The sequence below is a fragment of the Engystomops pustulosus genome, chromosome 8, assembly GCF_040894005.1.
Source record: "Engystomops pustulosus chromosome 8, aEngPut4.maternal, whole genome shotgun sequence".
Lineage (NCBI taxonomy): Eukaryota > Metazoa > Chordata > Amphibia > Anura > Leptodactylidae > Engystomops > Engystomops pustulosus.
In genome coordinates, this window is record NC_092418.1 from 119134170 (window position 1) to 119150687 (window position 16518).

The following is a 16518-nucleotide window of genomic DNA, read 5'->3' on the forward strand; positions in this document are numbered from 1 at the left end:
TTGTGTGTTTTTTAGTTTTTAAAACCAAACGATGCTATCCTATTGCTATGGCTATTTTCTAGCCAACTATGAAAGCACACTGCTATGCCAGATGAGATGACGCTGAGTTATGAAAAAATAAACGTAAAATAAAAAGTAAATGGCAGACTGTGCCTAATTTCAATCAAACCCCTAATAAATTGTCCCACTTCGGTCTTTGCGATGGATATGTGCGTCACTAAGCGCTAAACACAACGGTCGCAAGTCTCACTGCAAATTCCTCACAATATGGTAGTAGATGCACTACAGCAAGGTCAGCCACCAGCAGATCAACCAGAAATCAACTATATAACGCTATTGTAGGCCTAAGTAAGCCGTTTGGATTCTCCTATGGCTATTTTCTAGCCAAGTATGAAAGCACACTGCTATGCCAGATGAGATGACGCTGAGTTATCAAAAAATAAACGTAAAATAAAAAGAAACTGGCAGACTGTGCCTAATTGAAATCAAACCCCTAATAAATTTTCCCACTTTGGTGTTTGAGGTGGATATGTGTGTCACTAAGAGCTGATCACCTGATCTGGCCAGTCAACCACTGCTATCGACGTGTAAGGGTACCACGTCATGCTGGGTGGAGTGCAGAGTCTCCTGGCTTGTGATTGGCTCTGTTTCTGGCCGCCAAAAAGCAAAACGGCGGGAGATGCCATTTTCTCGAGAGGGCGAAGTATTTGTCCGAGCAACGAGCAGTTTCGAGTACGCTAATGCTCGAACGAGCATCAAGCTCGGACGAGTATGTTCGCTCATCTCTACTCTTAAACAATGGCAAAGTGACAAAGACTCTTTTTCCGAGATTACATTATCTAAAATAAAACATTATCACCCTTTTAAAGTAAAAAGTAAAACAAAAAATACAATGAAAAATACATTTGTTAAATTTAAAACATAAATTCCGGTGTCTGGTCACATTAATTAGCATCAATTATCTAAATTCTGTGGCGTCTTCAAATTTCAAGATTGTATCCGATGCCCTAAAATAAAAGGAACATTTTTATTTCTTAACTCTTTAAACATAAATTCCTTCATAAACTATAAATTTGAAGTTTTGTAGCATATAGATGACTTAGATTTTTTAAATTAAATTAAATAAAGGGTTCCATGCACACTAGCGCTTTATGAAAAAAAATTATGGAAGCAGAGCCGTATCAATTAACTTTCTACTAGAGCGAAAAATACATTCTGTAAACAACAAAGAAAGGAAGCAAAAATAGAGAGAGAAAGAAAGCAAAAACAAGCCCAAAATTATTTCCCAATTATATAAGCGACAAGAATGAGGAATAACATGGGGTCATGGTGGAGGGAGATGAGGAATAACATGGGGTCATGGTGGAGGGAGATGAGGAATATTCTGGGGTCATGGTGGAGGGAGATGAGGAACAACATGGGGTCATGGTGGAGGGAGATGAGGAATAACATGGGGTCATGGTGGAGGGAGATGAGGAATAACCTGGGGACATGGTGGAGGGAGATGAGGAATAACATGGGGTCATGGTGGAGGGAGATGAGGAATAACCTGGGGTCATGGTGGAGGGAGATGAGGAATAACCTGGGGTCATGGTGGAGGGAGATGAGGAATAACATGGGGTCATGGTGGAGGGAGTTGAGGAATAACCTGGGGTCATGGTGGAGGAAGATGAGGAATATTCTGGGGTCATGGTGGAGGGAGATGAGGAATATTCTGGGGTCATGGTGGAGGGAGATGAGGAATAACATGGAGTCATGGTGGAGGGAGATGAGGAACAACATGGGGTTATGGTGAAGGGAGATGAGGAATATTCTGGGGTCATGGTGGAGGGAGATGAGGAATAACATGGAGTCATGGTGGAGGGAGATGAGGAACAACATGGGGTCATGGTGAAGGGAGATGAGGAATATTCTGGGGTCATGGTGGAGGGAGATGAGGAATAACCTGGGCTCATGGTGGAGGGAGATGAGGAATAACCTGGGGTCATGGTGGAGGGAGATGAGGAATATCCTGGGGTCATGGTGGAGGGAGATGAGGAATAACATGGGGTCATGGTGGAGGGAGATGAGGAATATTCTGGGGTCATGGTAGAGGGAGATGAGGAATATCCTGGGGTCATGGTGGAGGGAGATGAGGAATAACATGGGGTCATGGTGGAGGGAGATGAGGAATAACCTGGGGTCATGGTGGAGGGAGATGAGTAATAACATGGGGTCATGGTGGAGGAAGATGAGGAATAACATGGGGTCATGGTGGAGGGAGATGAGGAATAACATGGGGTCATGGTGGAGGGAGATGAGGAATATTCTGGGGTCATGGTGGAGGGAGATGAGGAATAACCTGGGGTCATGCTGTAGGGAGATAAGGAATAACCTGGGGTCATGGTGGAGGGAGATGAGGAATAACATGGGGTCACGGTGGAGGGAGATGAGGAATAACCTGGGGTCATGGTGGAGGGAGATGAGGAATAACCTGGGGTCATGCTGTAGGGAGATAAGGAATAACCTGGGGTCATGGTGGAGGGAGGTGAGGAATAACCTGGGGTCATGGTGGAGGGAGATGAGGAATTACATGGGCTCATGCTGTAGGGAGATGAGGGGTCATGGTGGAGGGAGATGAGGAATAACATGGGGTCATGGTAAAGGGAAATAAGTCATAACATGGTGTCATCCTGTAGGGAGATAAGGAAAGGGTCAATCTGTTCAATGTTTCTTTTTAAATAAAGGAAAATCCCCTGACTGATGATATGAGGAAGAATAATGTAAATCCTCTAACGACTTTTTTTGGTTTTGCCTTTCCATTTTTAACTCCCCACTTTTAAAAAGCAATACCTTTTTTATTTTTCCATGTAAAGAGCTCTGTTTTGCTTTGTTTTCTGCGTAACAAATTGCACTTCATAGTGACGGTATTTAATATTCTATGCCATGTACTGGGAAGCAGAAATTTTTTTTTTAATGCAGTGAAAATGATGAAAAAATGCATTTGCGCCATTTTCTTGTGGGCTTGGATTTTACAGCTTTCACTGTGTGCCCCAAATGACAGGTCCACTTCATTATGTGGGTCAGTACGATCACTGAGATAACACATTTTTATAGGTTTTATAATGTTTTCATACATGTACAATAATTAAACCTGTAGAAAAAAAAGAAATTCATTCTGCCGTCTTCTGGCGCCAATAACTTTTTCATACTTTGGTGTACAGAGCTGTGGGTGGTGTCATTTTTTGTGACTTTTGATGAAGTTTTCAATGCTTCTAATATTAGGACGGTGTGACCTTTTGATCACTTTTTATTGAGTTTTCAAAATGGCAAAAAAGTGCCATTTGCGACTTTTGCCTTACGGGGTTAAACGTAGTGACAAAACTGTTATTATATTTTGATAGATTGAGTATTTTCAGATGCGGCGATATCTAATGTGTTTATGATCTTTACTTTTTATTTATATTAATATGACTTCTAGCGAAAGGGGGGTGATTTGAATTTTAAGCTTTTTTTTTACTTTTATTTTTACTATTTTTAAGACCCCCTAGGTTACTTTAACCCTGGGTTGTCTGATTGATCCTAAAATACCAAGTTGTTTTCACAAGTTTTGGAGTTCTGACATTTTACAAAATTAGTACTATAAGTTTGATTCTATAGAACTGTGGAATAACTGTAGAGACACAACAGGTGTATTATTGTTGAGGCAATTTTTTGTGCAATAATTGGAGGTTTTCTTTCGGGGTAAGGTATTTTGCGATCCTTGTGTGCAGCAATATCCTCAGCCCTGGTCAGAGACCATTGGGGGTAACCCTGATTTTTTATTATTTAGGAATCTTGTTTAATTCTGTTTTGAAACGTATCCATAGAGGGTGTACGTGATTGTGATGGATAAAAGAACCGGTTGCTGACATTGAGGTCCTTGGACTGGTCAAAAAGTTGCCATCCGTAGCCTGAGATGTGTCCAGCAGCATCAAATTCACTATAGTAAGTGGCTCACCAAAGCTGAAATCACCAAAAATGTTATTACAAATAATTGTTCATTGCAGACAGGAGTAACTTGTGTGACCATGGATTGTTCATCAGAAGGAAAATGTCTATTTATCGGTAAATTGCTGACAAACTTATTAATGCCACAAATAGAAAATAAATCAATTTGTGACATTAATAAGTTTGTCCGCAATTTAACGATAAAAGGACACCTGTTTTTCTTTCACTGGCCTGGAATAACTTATCTCATGCTGCTGTGAGCAGGGGGGGGGGGGGGGACTCAATAACCTGGGTCCTTGTTCCTGGAGGAAGGAACCCTCACTGCAAACTTTGACAAGAGCAGGAAAAGAGCAGGACAGCTTCAGACGAGTAAAAGAGGGAAAGAGGGGCAGGGGGGCAGGGCCAAAGAAGGGGCGGGGCCAGCACAATGAGCTTCCCAATTCAGACAGGAAGCAGCACACTGAGTGACGAGGGCAGCACTGACAGCCCTGATCGGTGCGTGTTTCAGGGAAGGTTTTCTGCCTTCCTCAGCTGGCTGTACCTCTCTGCAGGTGGTGGGGTGTATATTCTGGGAACTGGATGAAAGATACGGGGCTCGTGCCCTGGAAACTTTGACATTGCGATGCCCCTGGCTCTAACACATCATAAATATGGCGCAGCAAGACAGAGAATAAGATCTGCCGAAAAAAAATGAAGAAAAGCCAATAATAAATTCCCCCGTGTTCACACTCAGGCAAAACATCAGCTGCTCCTTTATCCGAGCTCCTCCCCATTTTTCTCTCTTATTCTGATTGTGTTACATAATTGTACAAGTTCTCTAATTCAATCTGAAGTTTATTGGTTATTGCATCTCATACAACTCAACATCAAACTCAATTACAAATGCAGATGTTCAATAAGTACAAGACTTCTCCCCTTGTGGCTCCTCTCATATGTAAAAAAAAGGAAAATGTTTGCCACATTCTTAACATTAAAATGTTGTTTTTTCCTGTGTGAGAGACGTGTTTAGAGATGGGATTTCATTGCAAAACATTTGTCACATTGTTTACACAAACTGCTTCTCCCCTGTGTGATTTCTTTCGTGTTTAACAAGATCTGATTTCCTAATAAAACATTTGCCACATTCTGAACATGAAAACGGCTTCTCCCCTGTGTGAATTCTCTCATGTTCAATAAGTTTTGATTTCTGACGAAAACATTTGCCACATTCTGAACATGAAAACCGCTTCTCCCCTGTGTGAATTCTTTCGTGTTTAACAAGATCTGATTTCCTAATAAAACATTTGCCACATTCTGAACATGAAAACGGTTTCTCCCCTGTGTGAATTTTCTCATGCAGAACAAGATCTGATTTTTGAATAAAACTTTTCCCGCACTCTGAACATGAAAATGGTTTCTCCCCTGTGTGAATTCTCTCATGTTTAACAAGATGACATTTTTGAAAAAAACATTTGTCACATTCTGAACATGAAAACGGCTTCTCCCCTGTGTGAATTCTCTCATGTTCAATAAGTTTTGATTTCTGACGAAAACATTTGCCACATTCTGAACATGAAAACGGCTTCTCCCCTGTGTGAATTCTCTCATGTTTAACAAGATCTGATTTCTGACGAAAACATTTGCCACATTCTGAACATGAAAACGGCTTCTCCCCTGTGTGAATTCTCTCATGTTCAATAAGTTTTGATTTCTGACGAAAACATTTGCCACATTCTGAACATGAAAACGGCTTCTCCCCTGTGTGAATACTCTCATGTTTAACAAGATATGATTTCTGACGAAAACATTTGCCACATTCTGAACATGAAAATGGCTTCTCCCCTGTGTGAATTCTCACATGTTTAACAAGTTCTGATTTATGACGAAAACATTTGCCACATTCTGAACAGGAAAACGGTTTCTCCCCTGTGTGTATTCTCTCGTGCTGAACAAGTTCTGATTTATGACGAAAACATTTGCCACATTCTGAACATGAAAACGGCTTCTCCCCTGTGTGAATTCTCTCATGTTTAACAAGATATGATTTCTGACGAAAACATTTGCCACATTCTGAACATGAAAATGGCTTCTCCCCTGTGTGAATTCTCACATTTTTAACAAGATCTGATTCATGACGTAAACATTTGCCACATTCTGAACAGGAAAACGGTTTCTCCCCTGTGTGTATTCTCTCGTGCTGAACAAGTTCTGATTTATGACGAAAACATTTGCCACATTCTGAACATGAAAATGGCTTCTCCCCTGTGTGAATTCTCTCATGTACAAGAAGATTTGATTTTTCAATAAAACATTTGGCACATTGCGAACAAGAGAACGTCTTCTCCCCTGTGTTAATTCTCTCGTGCTGAACTAAATCTGATTTTTGAATAAAACATTTTCCACATTCCGAACATGAAAACGGCTTCTCCCCTGTGTGAATTTTCTGATGTGTGAGGAGATTCCATTTAAGAGTAAAACATTTCTCACATTTAGAACAAGAAAATGTCTTCCTGGTTGCAGTTCTTAGATGCTCGGCTTCTCTGTGGTGGCTCCTTTTTGGATTTTTAGTCTGTGTTGTATCAGAAGAAGTGTTCAATGTAATAGAATCAGATGATAGATTGTTGCAATGAAGGTCTGATGGTGAAACCTTTCTGCTGTTGTTTTCTATACATGTATCTTGTGTGATCCCACAATCATCAGCTTTAATATCTGAAGATATCAGATGTTCCTCTGAGTCACAAGTAACGTCATCTACAATATAAGGTTGAATAACAAGTTGATCAATAACAAAGTTAATAAATCTGTAATGATATAAATATTTATAACATTTTATATATCATATCTCACCCTCTAAGATAAATCAAACAAGTCCAAAACGAGGGGAAAAAAAGACAGACAAATGTCCAGACTAAAGATGAATGATCCCTATTTTGTACATATGGGAAGCTTTATATTTCAATATATGTACATCTTTGCACCCCCACCTGTACATGACTGTACCCCTACACCTGTACATGACTGTACCCCTACACCTGTACATGACTGTACCCCTACTCCTGTACTTGACTGTACCCCTACACCTGTACATGATTACACCCCTACACCTGTACCTGGCTACACCCCTACACCTGTACATGACTGCACCCCTACACCTGTACATGACTGCAACCCTACACCTGTACATGACTGTCCCCCTACTCCTGTACTTGACTGTACCCCTACACCTGTACATGATTACACCCCTACACCTGTACATGATTACACCCCTACACCTGTACCTGACTACACCCCTACACCTGTACATGACTGCACCCTTACACCTGTACATGACTGTACCCCTACACCTGTACATGATTACACCCCTACACCTGTACATGATTACACCCCTACACCTGTACCTGACTACACCCCTACACCTGTACATGACTGCACCCCTACACCTGTACATGACTGTACCCCTACACCTGTACATGACTGTACCCCTACACGTGTATATGACTACACCCCTACACCTGTACATGACTGTACCCCTATATCTGTACATGACTGCACCCTTACACCTGTACATGACTGCACCCCTACACCTGTACATGACTGCACCCTTACACCTGTACATGACTGCACCCCTACAGCTGTACATGACTGCACCCCTACACCTGTACATGACTGCACCCCTACATATGTACATGACTGCACCCCTACACCTGTACATGACTGCACCCCTACAGCTGTACATGACTGCACCCCTACACCTGTACATGACTGCACCCCTACATCTATACATGACTGCACCCCTACATCTGTACATGACTGTACCCCTACACCTGTACATGACTGCACCCCTACACCTGTACATGACTGCACCCCTACACCTGTACATGACTGTACCCCTACAGCTGTACATGACTGCACCCCTACACCTGTACATGACTGCACCCCTACACCTGTACATGACTGTACCCCTACACCTGTACATGACTGCACCCCTACATCTTTACATGACTGTACCCCTACACCTGTACATGACTGCACCCCTATATCTGTACATGACTACACCCCTATATCTGTACATGACTGCACTCCTACATCTGTACATGACTGTACCCCTACATTTCTGCACCTCTTTACTCCTATTGCTGCATTTTTATTTTTATGCAGTTGAGATGCATTTTTTACTGCAAACTGTGAATGTACAATGAAAATCATACATTTGATAAAAAGCACAATGGGGGTCTTCATTATCGACTTTAGAAGTGCCCACAATTTGGGCGCTGTTAGGGAATCCACCGCTTTTACAAAATGTTTTGGCGCACAATTAGAGCTGCAGAAAACTAGTCTAAGGAGTTCTATTGGCTCCAGATTTATGAAGCCAGGAGCTTGAGTGCACCATTTTTTTCTGGTGAACTCAGTTTAACGGGTGAACAGATTCATGTCAGACTTCCGTGTCACAATCCTTTTGCAAACACTTCAGTAATACAAGTGCAATCGCTATGAACTCCCGAGACCAGCGTTTATCTGCAATAATTTTGCGCCAAAAATTGTACCCAATAGAGACGGAAATATCTCAGATTCACAAGCAGTGCCATAATTTTGCGCCCAAAAATAGAACAAGTCATGAGAGTCAGATAAACACCAATATTGTGGAGGCACTACCGCTATTTTTCCGTTTGAAAGGCTATATTTTGTGGTAGTGGAAATATGGAAAGGCAGAAATAATGTGGCAGAGGAAAAATCATTTATAGAAAGCAATGAAGGCTGTCAGTACTCACCATCCTGGGGGTCCTTGGCACCAGCTTCATGTCCTCCTTCCCAGGCTCCCTCCTCCACACATATCTGGATCAGCTCTCTCTCCATTCTGTGTCTCAGTCTCTCAGTCTAAGCTCCTCCAGTAAGATCTTCCAACAAGAAGTTCTCCTCATGTGAGTTGTATCTGGGTTTCTTATACTGCTTGGTCTGCCCCCTTTTGTCTCAACAACCTCCCCCATGTAAATGAAGGGTGTTGGTCCCACTTCCTTATCAGCCAGGCTGATTGTTTAAGAGTGCTTTGTTTTAAGCTTTCCCCTTTGTTATGGGTTTATTATCCCTTCCCACCAAAGAAAGGCCAGGATGTGTCTTTCTGATGAAACCAGATAACTTCATTTGCAAATCATTTGAAATGTCGCCCTGTGATTCCCTACTGATTCCACATCCTGAACAATAGGGAATGCAAATCCATGCAGACAAGGCGTCTCCAATGACCATGGGACTGCCCTGTCTGGGAAATGGCTTCATGGAGCAGAAGAATATCATACAATCAAGTGCTTTTTATGTCCAATCAAATATTGAGATATGTTTTTATTTTTAAAATAATTTTAGTAAACATTTTTAGAATTTCTTTCCAGTCACAAAATCAGTATTGGTGCTATATAGTAAACTTTTGTTAGTAACATTTGTATTTCAAAGTCCTGCTTTTTTATAACTGTATTATACAGTCAAGTACATACTATGGCATTGCCAACATTATTACTACAAAATATTGTAAAAGTTTTAATATATGACTTTTTAATTCTTCAATATATTTGTCATATCTTAACTCTTAAACAATGGCACAGTGCCAAAGACTCGTTTTCCGAGATTACATTATCTAAAATAAAACAGTATCACCCTTTTAAAGGAAAAAGTAAAACAAAAAATGCAATGAAAAAATACTATTGTTAAATTAGAAAAAATAAATTCCGGTGTCTGGTCACATTAATTAGCATCAATTATCTAAATTCTGTGGCGTCTTAAAATTTCAAGATTGTATCTGATGCCCTAAAATAAAAGGAACATTTTTATTTCTTAACTTTTTAAACATAAATTCCTTCATAAACTATAGATTTGAAGTTTTGTAGCATATAGACGACTTAGATTTTTTTAAATTAAATTAAATAAAGGGTTCCATGCACACAAGCGCTTTATGAAAAAAATTATGGAAGCAAAGCCGTATCGTTTAACTTTGTACCGAAAAATACATTCTGTAAACAACAAAGGAAGGGAACAAAAATAGAGACAGAAAGAAAGCAAAAACAAGACCAAAATGATTTCCCAATTATAAAAGCGACAAGAAACTAGAAACTGAAAGTGCCAACCTCTGAGGAACAACATGGGGTCATGGTGGAGGGAGATGAGGAATAACATGGGGTCATGGTGGAGGGAGATGAGGAATAACATGGGGTCATGGTGGAGGGAGATGAGGAATAACCTGGGGTCATGGTGGAGGGAGATGAGGAATAACCTGGGGTCATGGTGGAGGGAGATGAGGAATAACCTGGGGTCATGGTGGAGGGAGATGAGGAATAACCTGGGGTCATGGTGGAGGGAGATGAGGAATAACCTGGGGTCATGGTGGAGGGAGATGAGGAATATCCTGGGGTCATGGTGGAGGGAGATGAGGAATATCCTGGGCTCATGTTGGAGGGAGATGAGGAATAACATGGGGTCATGGTGGAGGGAGATGAGGAATAACATTTGGTCATGGTGGAGGGAGATGAGGAATATCCTGGGGTCATGTTGGAGGGAGATGAGGAATATCCTGGGGTCATGGTAAAGGGAAATAAAAAATAACATGGGTTCATGCTGTAGGGAAATAAGGAAAGGGTCAATCTGTTCAATGTTTCCTTTTAACCGGTTCGCGACCGCCCACCGTGTATTCACGGCGGCGGTCGGGTCGCGCTGCATGGAGAGGGCTCACGGGCAGAGCCCTCTCCATAGCCGGTAAGTCTTTGCTGCATATTGCAGCAAAGGCTTACCGGTAACACCCGCGATCGGTGCTAGCACCGATCGCGGGTGTTATCACAGCGATGGCTGCCGGCAAAGATGCCGGCAGCTTCAAAAAGATAGCGGCACATGGGCGCCGCCATCTTACCTGGGATCACCGCTCCCCGTGATGTCATCGGGGAGTGGCGATCCGTCTCCATGGTTGCCTCGGGTCTTCCGAATACCCGAGGCTATTTCGTTTTAACCCCTTCATTACAATGTGCTGATAGCACATTGTAATGAATGAGGAGGAAAATCCCCATATACTGCCATACTGTAGTATGGCAGTATATGATAGGATCGATCAGACAACCTAGGGTTAAAGTACCCTAGGGTGTCTGAAAAATAGTAAAAAGAATAATAAAAAAAAGTTTAACAAAAAAAAATTATAATAAAAAAACCTAAAATTTCAAATCACCCCCCTTTCCCTAGAACTGACATAAATATAAATAAACAGTAAAAATCATAAACACATTAGGTATCGACGCGTCCAAAAATGCCCGATCTATCAAAATATGACAACGATTTTTCAATGCGTTTAACCCCGTAACGGAAAATAGCGCCCAAAGTCGAAAATGGCACTTTTTTGCCATTTTGAAAAATATAAAAAAATCTATAAAAAGTGATCAAAAGGTCGTACAGTCCTAAAAATAATATCATTGAAAATATTATCAAATTTCACAAAAAATGACACTACGCCCAGCTCCGTACAATAAAGTATAAAAAAGTTATTAGCGCCCTAATTTGGCAAAATCAAAAAAATTATTTTTGTACAGGAGGTTTTAATTTTTTTAAATGTATGAAAACATTATAAAACCTATACAAATTTGGTATATCCTTTATCGTTCCCTACCCAAATAATAAAGTAGACATGTCATTTGGGGCGCTCAGTGAAAGACGTAATATCCAAGCCCACAAGAAAATGGCGCTAATGCGGTTTTTCACCATTTTCACTGCATTTGGAAATTTTTTCCCGCTTCCGAGTACATGGCATGGAATATTTAATACCATCATTATGAAGTGCAATTTGTTACGCAGAAAACAAGCCATCACACAGCTCTTTACGTGTAAAAACAAAAAAGTTCTAGATTTTTGAAGGTGGGGAGTGAAAAATGGAATTGAAAAAACAGGAAAGGGCCCGGTCCTTAACCGGTTAAACAAAGAAAAATCCCCCAGATTGATGATATGAGGAAGAATAATTTAAATCCTCTAACAACCTTTTTTGTTTTTGCCTTTCCATTTTTTACTCCCCACTTTTAAAAAGCAATAACTTTTTTTATTTTTCCATGTAAAGAGCTCTGTTTTCCTTTGTTTTCTGCATAACAAATTGCACTTCATAGTGACGGTATATACTATTCTATGCCATGTACTGGGAAGCAGAATTTTTTTTTTAATGCAGTGAAAATGATGAAAAATGCATTTGCGCCATTTTCTTGTGGGCTTGGATTTTACAGCTTTCACTGTGTGCCCCAAATGACAGATCATCATTATGTGGGTCAGTACGATCACTGAGATAACACATTTTTATAGGTTTTATAATGTTTTCATACATGTACAAAAATTAAAACCTGTACAAAAAGAAAATTCTTCATTTTGCCTTCTTCTGGAGCTAATAACTTTTTCATACTTTGGTGTATAGAGCTGTGGGTGGTGTTATTTTTTGTGACTTTTGATGAAGTTTTCAATGCTTCTTATATTAGGACGGTGTGACCTTTTGATCACTTTTTATTGAATTTTTAATATTTTTCAAAATGGCAAAAAAGTGCCATTTGCGGTTTTGGGCACTATTTTCCATTACGGAGTTAAACGCAGTGACAAAACCAGTATTATATTATGATAGATTGGGCATTTTTGAATGCGGTAATACCTAATGTGTTTATGATCTTTACTGTTTAGTGAAAGGGGGGTGATTTGAATTATTAGGTTTTTTAATATAGCTTTTTTTTACTTTACTATTTTTAAAACCCCCTAGGTTACTTTAACCCTAGGTTGTCTGATTGATCCTACCATATACTGCCATACTACAGTATGGCAGTATATGTGGATTTTGTACATTATTTATTACACTGTGTAGTTAAAACGGGACGCAAAACGAGACAGCCTCGGATCTTTGTATGACCCAAGGCTGTCCTGGTAACTGATTTCTGCCTCCGATGACTTCACAGGGGGACAGTAATCAAATCTAATATGGCTGAGCCCATGCTCCCCTAGGGCCTCCGGAAGCCTTACCAGAGGCATTTACAGGTCAGTACTGTCACCGATCGCTGGTGTTACCGGTGGGTGTTTGCTGCAATATGCAGCAAAGGCCCACCTTGCATGGAGAGGGCTCAGCCCATCTCGGGATGAAGTGCAATGTCACGTCAATAAGACTAAAATAGACCAATCACTGGGCCCAGGTGGGACATACCCTGTATACTACATAACTTGATAGATCTCTTTTTTATATATATATTTGAAGATTTCTTAACCCCTTATGGATGCAGCATTTTTTTTGTTCATTTTTCGCCCCCACATTTAAAAATCTGTAACTTTTTACATATCTTTTGTATTTCTTTGTGTACAGAGCTGTGTGAGGGCTTATTTTCTGCATAACAAATTTTACTACTCCATGACATTATTTATAATATCATGGCTTGTACTGGGAAGCTGGAAAAAAATCAAAATGTGATTAAAATTGGCAAAAAAACCCCCACTTTTATGGCACTTTCTTGTGGGATCAGTTTTTACGACTTTCACTCTGGACTCCAAACGATACATCTACTTTATTCTTTGGTTCAGTACGATCAAGGTGATACCAGATTTATACAGGTTTTATTGTGCTTTAATACATTTTCAAAAATTAAACAAATGTGTACGAAAAAAAACAATTTTGCCAACTTCTGGCGCTAATAACTTTTTCATACTTATGGAGCTGTGTGAGGTGTCATTTTCTGAAAAATGAGCTGATGTGTTCATTGCTCCCATTTTGATGTCTGTGCAACCTTTTGATTACTTTTGAATTCATTTTTTATGGTATGTAAAATGGTGTAAAAGTAGCGTTTCAGACATTTGGGTTCCATAGGGGTTCCACCATCTGTAATAACTGTTTTCATATTTTGTTTGAAACGCAGTGATACCTAAACTGATACCTGCTTGTGATTTTTACTGTATATTACATTTATATCAGTTGTAGCTAAATTGGGGTGATTTTATTTTTTTTTTAATTTTCATTATTTTTTCATTCTAGCATTGTAATCTCTATAGCCATTCCCTATTGTGTGCACATTTATACAGAATGCTGTGGATTTTTACTGCAATTTTCACCCTTGTCAATGCCATGGGCCGACTCCAATGGAAAATCGATTTATACCCTTGTAAACCTGTTATTAGCCCTTTAGCTGCACCCGCTAAGGCACTGCAGTCCAGGTTTGACTACGGTTTCAAAGGGGTTAAATACTCAGGATTGAAGCTTTTCCATTCCTGGGTGTTGGTGCAGGGACTGGGCTGTGATAACATAACCCAGTAGTGGCACCAGCAGGACCTGATGTCCTGCAAACTTCCTCTGGCACTGTAAAAACCTGATACAGTGGTCATTGAAGAGTTAATAGTAAGGATGAAGACTAAATTGTGTCTTTAAAAATAAAAATAAAAAGATGCATGACCTGAAATAGTAATTCCTGCTTCTGACAGATGAGGGTATCATTTTTTATGTTAAAGTATGTGCAGCATAGCATGGGCAAACATTCGGTCGCCTGCTGGAGAGAAGATGGGTGAGCAGACCCCTCTCAATAGAGAAGAGCAGGACTGGCACCGGAATACAGCAGAATATAGGACATTTCTTTGCCGGTCACGGTGCGGTGATTCAACGTATGCTGACCCCACTGTGACTGTTTGCAATAGACATCTACGGGGACTGATAAAATTTTTGGCTGGATATCGGTCCCCATTATGTTTTGTGTGCATTGGTTCCATAGGCCTTATGCACTTGTATTAATGCAGGAGGGGTGTGCGCTCCATAAAAAGCAGCCATTATATGGGACATTTCCTATATCATGTGGAGCAGCCGCCCAGTTCAGCCATGGTGTGGTGTATGCAGGTGCTATAGACCTCTATGGGGCTGAGATCCGATCAGGGGCTCCCATATATTTAGTCACCATAGGCTTTACTTATACAAGGGGGAAATTTATCAAACACCTGTATACGATAAAACATCAGCTGATCCTTTATCCGAGCTCCTCCACATTTTTCTCTCTTATTCTGATTGTGTTATATAATTGTACAAGTTCTCTAATCCAATCTGAAGTTTATTGGTTATTGCATCTCATACAACACAACATCAAACTCCATTACAAATGCAGATCTTCAATAACAACAAGACTTCTCCCCTTGTGGCTCCTCTCATATATAAAAAGTATTTCATCAAGTAAAATGTTTGTCACATTCTTATCATTAAGCTGCTTTTTTCCTGTGTGAGAGACGTGTTTAGAGATGGGATTTCATTATAAAACATTTGTCACATTGTTAACACAAACCGCTTCTCCCCTGTGTGAGTTCTCTCGTGTTCAACAAGACTTGATTTATGACTAAAATATTTCTCACATTATAAACATGAAAACGGCTTCTCTGCTGTATGAACTCTTAGATGTTTCACAAGATCTGATTTCCTAATAAAACATTTGCCACATTCTGAGCATGGAAATGGCTTTTACCCTGTGTGAATTTTCTGATGTGTGAGGAGATTCCATTTATGAGTAAAACATTTGTCACATTCAGAACATGAAAATGTCTTCCTGGTTGCAGCTCTTAGATGCTCGGCTGCTCTGTGGTGGCTCCTTTTTTGACCATTAGTCTGTGATGTATCAGAATAGATGCCCAATGTAATAGGATCAGATGATAGATTGATTAAAAGGAATGTCTGAGGGTAAATCCATTCTGCTGTTGTTTTCTTTATATGTTTTTGTGTGATCCTACAATCAACAGCTTTAATATCTGAAGATATCAGATTTTCCCCTGAGCTCCGGCTAACGTCATCTCCTGGGAATAATAGGGTAGGTAACAAAAAAGTTTATGAAATCTGCAAAGATATAAATATTTATAAAATTTCTACATAATTGTTTTATTTCAAACTATTTCTGATTTCAGCATCACATTCTGAACGCACAAAACAGCTTCTCTACTGTGTGGATTCTCGGTAAAACATCTTGTAAACTTTCAGAGTGAAACACATTGGGGTAATTTAACTTTATTTTTATTTTCTCCTATATTTGCAACTTGTTTTGGTGCATTTGCATTTTTGCACCAAAATAAGCCACTCCAATCGCTTAGCGAACATCACAGCAACAGAATTTTTCAGTCTAGCATCTGATATATCTAAAGACTCCAGAAAAAAAGTCAGCTGCCTGATATTTCATCCTCTAAGATAAATCAAACAATTCCAAAAGCAGAAGAAAACAGAAAAATGTCCGGACTAAAGATGAATGACCCCCATTCTGTACATATTTAAAGCTTTATATTTCATTTCATCTACATCTTTGCACCCCTACATTTCTGTAACTCTACACCTCTATATCTCTGCCCCCCTATTTCCCCTTACCACTGTTCCTGCATTCCTACAACCTAATACTTGCACCGCTACACCTCAAGGTTCCTGTACCTCTACATTTCTGCAACCCTATAACTCTATGGGGGTCATTTACTAAGGGCCCGATTTGCGTTTTCCCGACGTGTTACCCGAATATTTCCGATTTGCGCCGATTTCCCCTGAATTGCCCCGGGATTTTGGCGCAAACGATCAGATTGTGGCGCATCGGCGCC

General features: G+C 40.1%; 1 protein-coding gene across 1 annotated transcript in view; it reads right to left on the reverse strand.

The window, feature by feature from the left end:
• Positions 1–16518, reverse strand: part of LOC140075962 (uncharacterized) — a 795288-nt gene that overhangs the window by 17085 nt on the left and 761685 nt on the right. The window contains 2 exon segments of the mRNA XM_072122420.1: positions 5088–6458; positions 15321–15488. Coding sequence (XP_071978521.1) covers positions 5088–6458; positions 15321–15488 — 1539 coding nt within the window.